Genomic DNA, 5,772 nt, shown 5'->3' on the forward strand with positions numbered 1-5,772 from the left:
TTAAATAGATATTACATGCAACTGACTTTTATGGAAAAAATCAAACATGAGATACACTTAGCTTTATTTAGACAGATATATTTGAAAAAAAATTGAAATGTTATTTTACAGAAATATTTGGTAACAAAAACAGTTTAGTTAAAATTAGCCAGAATTTATTTTATTTAACATTTATAAATTGTTACAACAATTAATGAATACTAAATAAAACAAATTTTGACTATTTTTTTGTCTCCCTAACATTGTTTGAGAGAATATTCAGTTTATTCTTTAAAATTTCAAACATTTATCAAAATAGTCTATAAAACAAAAAAAAAAAAAATATATATATATATATATCAAATGATCTCTAAATTTATTAATTTAATTTTTTTTAATTTAATTATCATTAATACAGTACTAATATAAAATTTTACAATATCAATATAGCATCTCAAACAATAAAATGACTTAATTAAAATTTTAATATGATCAAATATGTTCTAAATTAATTAATTCACTCATACGTGTTCTTTGCGAGTCCTTTTTGCTTTATAAAATTTAAGCATAATTCATGACCACACTTAATATAAAATTGGTAATTATATGTATAAAAAAATTTCAAAATGACTAACGAAAAAATACTATTAATAATACGAGAGAATTAGTAAAAAGATAATTTGAGAGTTTTCAAATTCCAAAACAAAAAATTGAATTAATCACTTTACTAACTCAAATTATTTAATTGATATATCGTTCTGTGAAAATTAATGTGTTACCACTTACCGTACTTAAGAAAAAAAATAATTTAATAATTCACTTTTTTAAAAGAGATGTCTCCACGTCTTTCAAATATAAAACTTGAGACCTCTATATTGAAATTCCTTATTCAAATACAAATTATATTAAGATACATTAATTTCTTGATATATATCAATAATTATTATTATTAAAGAAAATATTATTTTAATTATTGAAAAATAAAATTATTAATTATTGAATTTGTTTTGGTTATTGTTTTTATTTTAAATTAGCTCTAAGTACTATAAAAGGAAATTAATCTATCATATAAAATACACAAACACTTAAGATTAATAATAGTTCAATTTTACATCTTTTATTTTTTTTATTGTTAAACTTCTTTTTCTGTTTTACTTTGTTCTTTGAGTTACTGCACAAAATTCATTTTCCTTTGGATCATTATCATCATATTATATTATCCTAATAAAGCGGATAGATTATTGGTGGGAGATATGTTATAATGATATACTAGTATATATGTACCGAGTAAATAGTCAAATTGGTCCCGAAAGATAGCCCATTCTTCAAACGAGTCCCTGTAAAAAAAAGATAATAAAATTTGTCCTCTAAAAATTTAAAATTGGTAATGTTAGTCCTTCCGTCAAATTTTCGTCAATTCCGTCAGTGACGCCGTTAACTATTGCTTAGGTGGCTGTCAGTGTGGCATATGAGCATGCCAGCTTGGTGCAGAGTGGCTGGTGACAAGATATGTTTCCATATGTAAGTCAAATTAGTCCTAGGTCTATAAACCCTTAAATTGCCATTGTTGCTGCAGCTTGAGCTTGATTCTGCAGAGGCCGAAAATTCATGACCGGTTGCACGATGGGTAGCGTAGGTGGGGGTCGCAGTGGACAAGTATCGCAATCACACGGAAGCCATGCCTCGAGCTCTTCGCTGCGGTGGCGAAGGAAGAATTCCGACCAAGTTTGCTTTTGTGGGCTGAAGACAGTGATCAAGAAGTCTGGGACAAGAGAAAATCCTGATAGATTGTTCTATGCTTGTCCAAGATATCGGGTGAGTTATGAATGTAGTCTTCTTGAAGCTTCAAATGATTTGAGTTGGATTTTGACAATTTGGTACCCTGATGTTGTGCAGAAGGACAGCCACTGCAATTACTTTAGGTGGGCTGAGGACGACGACTATGAAGGATTAGAGAACTTAGGAGAAGTTAAAACTGATGCACAAATGGAGAGTGATGCTGCTTTGTTAGACCATAACATATCTTGGAGAATGATGACCTTAGAAGCTGAAGTAAAAGCACTTAGGATGCAACTGTATTTTGGATTAATAGTTGTGATTGTGGTTTTTATGATTATGTGTATGATCTTTAGTGGGAAGTGAAGCAGTTACTGTGAAAAGGTGAAAAGGATGATGCTGTGAACCTTGACAGTTTTCTGTTGCTGTGAAAACCTTGTATGTTCATGTTTCTTTACTAGTAAAAAGGTTATTTACATGTAGTTTTATTGTTGATCATAACATAATATAAGCAAATCAGTCAAAGCAGAATTAAAATTAAGTGAAGTAGGAATAGAAAAACATGATAACATCACCAATGGTGAACTAGTTTCTATTGTCTTAGATTCAAATAAGAACATTGTTTTAACATGATAATAATCCAAAAGGTTGTAGCTGACAGTTCAAAGCAGTATACCATAAAGGGCTATACAAAAAACAGGGCTATTGAAGATACCACAACTCCCACATTGTTTATAAAAACTAAAATTTAGCCCCGACAAAATAACAGATACTAAATGCCCTATATCTTATGTCTTCAAGTCTTGAAGTCATTCCATGTCTTTTAGGTGTGGGCTTATGTGTGGGCTTAGGTGTGGGTTGAGGAGTTAGCTTAGGTGTGGGCTGAGGAGTAGCCTTAGGAGTGGGCTGAGTTTTGGCTCTTTTTGGGTTAGATGATTTTGTTGTTGTCTTACAGTAATCTTGGGACATTGCATCATTGTGGTCCTTCTTCAGTTTCTTTGCTTCTTCAGGGATGGTTGGCAAACAAAGTACTTCATCATCATCCTCACTCATGCAGTCAACCACGTGTGGCTTAGACACAACATGCTCAAAATAGATGTTGATGAGGTGATGATTCCTCCTGCAATTCTTAACCAATTCTAACAGATCAATGTCATTTTCTAGCTTCTTCAACCCATTTTCCAGTAGCGTTCCAGGAACTTTCCACAAGCAGTTGTTCATCTCAACATATCCCAGCTCCTTGTAGTATCCCTTCACAAAGAAAACGTCTAGAGTGTCTGAATCTACACCCATTAATACTTCAGTATTATCTGGTTCATAACACAGATAGCCTGATTCATCTGTTTGGAACTTTCCACCATGGTGAAATACAAAGGTCATTGGGGGACCTTCCATCTGAAACCAAAACAGCAACAACTGATGCAAATTTATTTCATGGAGAGACAAAGCATATTCAACATCAACTCCCAAAATGAATCTAACACACACACATGCACATACACATAGCACAAACAACGTTCTCAAGAATCCAAAAACAGGGACATATCATGGCTAATGACCAAAGCCCTAAGCCTAAACACATTCTCCTAAACCATAACATTGCAAACAGTAACAATGGAAGTCCAACGATAATACAACCACATTGATCAGGAGATAAAACCAGAATCACTCTCACAAAATAAGAAAAGATAGCTAACCTACCTCTCACGCAAGGCGATGGAGTGCCCTTTTCGGTTGACCAACGTGGTCGCAAACTGCTCACCTACAACTCCAGCACACTGTCGTCGTCGGTCAAGCCTGGTCGTCGTCGTTCAATGCTTCGTCTTCCTGGAGGAAACAACTAAGGTGAAGGGATTGCAGGGGTTCTTTCTTTTCGGAAGAAGGATGCAACTTGAGAGAGAATACGAAACAGGGATGAAAACCAAGCGTTGTAAAAGGAGCAACTAAGAAAACACGACGCCGTTTCAGCCTTCGCCTACGTGTCACACTAACGGCCAGGTCAGCATATGTTCACGCCGTTACTGAAACATTTGACGGAAGGACTAACGTTACCAATTTTAATTTTTTCGGGGATAAATTTTATTATCTTTTTCTTACGAGGACTCGTTTGAAGATTGGACTATCTTTCGGGACCAATTTGACTATTTACTCTATATGTACCCTATGCCATACCAAGAAAATATTTATTTTTTATTTATATTTAAAACATGTTTTTAAACAAAATTGATCATGAACATATGTAACTTAAATAAAATGATTTTATATTTTTGTCTTTTATACAAATACCAAATAATAGTAGCAAATAATAGCATAATAATAATAATAATAATAATAATAATAATAATAATAATAATAATATATTGATTATATTTTCAATGTCTTATATGTATTATACAAATTTATCCTAATTATAATAATTTAGCTAATATATGTTCTATTCAATGATTCTTTTATTCTATTTTCTTTCATTATTTATAGTCATAATGAGAAGTTATTCTATTTGCGATTTTATACAAAATATTTGAAATAGTTAATATTATTAAAAATATTTTTTTTAATAGTTATATGCTCCCAAAATATCCATACATAAAAAAATAAAGAGCATCTGTTCGGTAGATCGGGTACCGGACGGTTCGGGTTATGACCCCGGGGTTTACGCTTGGGATGGTGGAGAGGTTCGTCTGGTCGTTGTTTCCTGATCCCGGGGATGCGAGGTCCCGAGCACTTTGTATGTGGAGGGGGGTGCCACCTGCAAAGACACTCCGACGCTCTTGTCAGAATATGTGCAGGCGGAGAGGAAATGGTGTGTGAGTGTCACGTCCCTTGGGAGGAGAGCCAGTCTCCCCTTATATACATGTCAGTAGTGGGCCCTCCCAGTGAGCAGGCCCATACCCTCTTTGCCCTTGTCCCACGGCTGTGTGTGAGCCGTACGGGACGCGTGTCCGAGTCGGGCGGAGGACGCACCATTGGGCCGCCGGGAACTCGGGTCGGGTTGACCCGTGTGAGTTTTGGGCCAGGCCGTAACAGTGCCCCCGACGCGTCAGCGATGGCCGTGGGGGCCATTGGTGGCGCATGATGTCTACACTCGTGCGTTGTCGCTGGGTCGGCAGATCGTGGGAGGGACGCGTCTCTTGTGCGCGTGTCTCTTGATCTGCTGTGGCATCTGTTTGCCGTTTCGTTCTCCGCGCTGGGCATTTAATGCTCATAATGATTTTGAAAAAACCCGTGCGCAAAGACTATCTTACCCCTGCTTCTTTTCGCGCTTTTTCTGGGGGTGGTTTTTAAACAGTCTTTCTTACTAACCACCCCCCACTCTTATCATTTCTAATTTCTTCTCTCCCTAACATCCAAAGCTTCCTGCGCGAACTCCTTCCTGCTTCAGCTTCCAGCGCAGATTTCCTTCATCGTTCCAGGTAACCTTCTGGCTTCTTTCTTCTGGTACCTATGCTATGCTCTGTTGTTGTGTGATTTGTTGTTTGCATCTATTGTATGGCTGGTTTTATTTTTGTTAAGAGGTTTTTCCCGTGTTGGGATAGGTGGGTTAGAGAAGGGGTACCATTCCAGGATAGGCTTTTTTGGGTGGTTTGTGGGGTAGGCGTAGTTTTTAGCCGTATCTGGTCACGTTTGAGTTGAAAAGGCGTAGTATCTGAGTTTTTTCGGGCTCCCGACCTCATAGACTAACGGAGTGGTACCCCGCTGTAGGTATGCCTCGCGTTGTCTCCCGGTCTTCCGGATCCGCTGCGGCTTACGACCCGTATGCTTGGGTGACTGACGATATAAGGAGTTCACCCAACCAGATGGACTTGGAGGAATTGACGGAGTTCCGGCAAGCCGGTTACCTATGTGGGGGTACTGACGAGGAGGCCAACTACGAGGCCATTGTCCCGCTTCCCCGTGAGCGTATTTATGAGCTCAATTTTCATTCTCCTCGCGTCCCCGATTGGATTTGGTTTTACAAGTCCATGTTCACACAAGTCGGTGTTCGGATACCGTTCTCCGATTTTCAAATGGCGCTGC

The 5,772-nt window shown here is 37.1% G+C and overlaps 2 protein-coding genes across 2 annotated transcripts; one reads left to right on the forward strand and one right to left on the reverse strand.

Moving 5' to 3' along the window:
• The first annotated feature begins 1,602 nt into the window (after positions 1-1,602).
• LOC148575602 (uncharacterized) lies at positions 1,603-2,121 on the forward strand. Its single transcript, XM_088501306.1, has 2 exons — positions 1,603-1,794; positions 1,876-2,121. The coding sequence occupies exons 1-2, from the start codon at positions 1,603-1,605 to the stop codon at positions 2,119-2,121; spliced, it is 438 nt and encodes a 145-aa protein (XP_088357432.1).
• Positions 2,122-2,496: 375 nt separating this feature from the next.
• Positions 2,497-3,150, reverse strand: LOC148575603 (uncharacterized). The gene has a single exon (XM_088502442.1). The coding sequence runs from the start codon at positions 3,148-3,150 to the stop codon at positions 2,497-2,499; it is 654 nt and encodes a 217-aa protein (XP_088358568.1).
• Positions 3,151-5,772: the final 2,622 nt, after the last annotated feature.

This window comes from Arachis ipaensis, chromosome B1 (genome assembly GCF_059453495.1).
Source record: "Arachis ipaensis isolate K30076 ecotype BB chromosome B1, ASM5945349v1, whole genome shotgun sequence".
Lineage (NCBI taxonomy): Eukaryota > Viridiplantae > Streptophyta > Magnoliopsida > Fabales > Fabaceae > Arachis > Arachis ipaensis.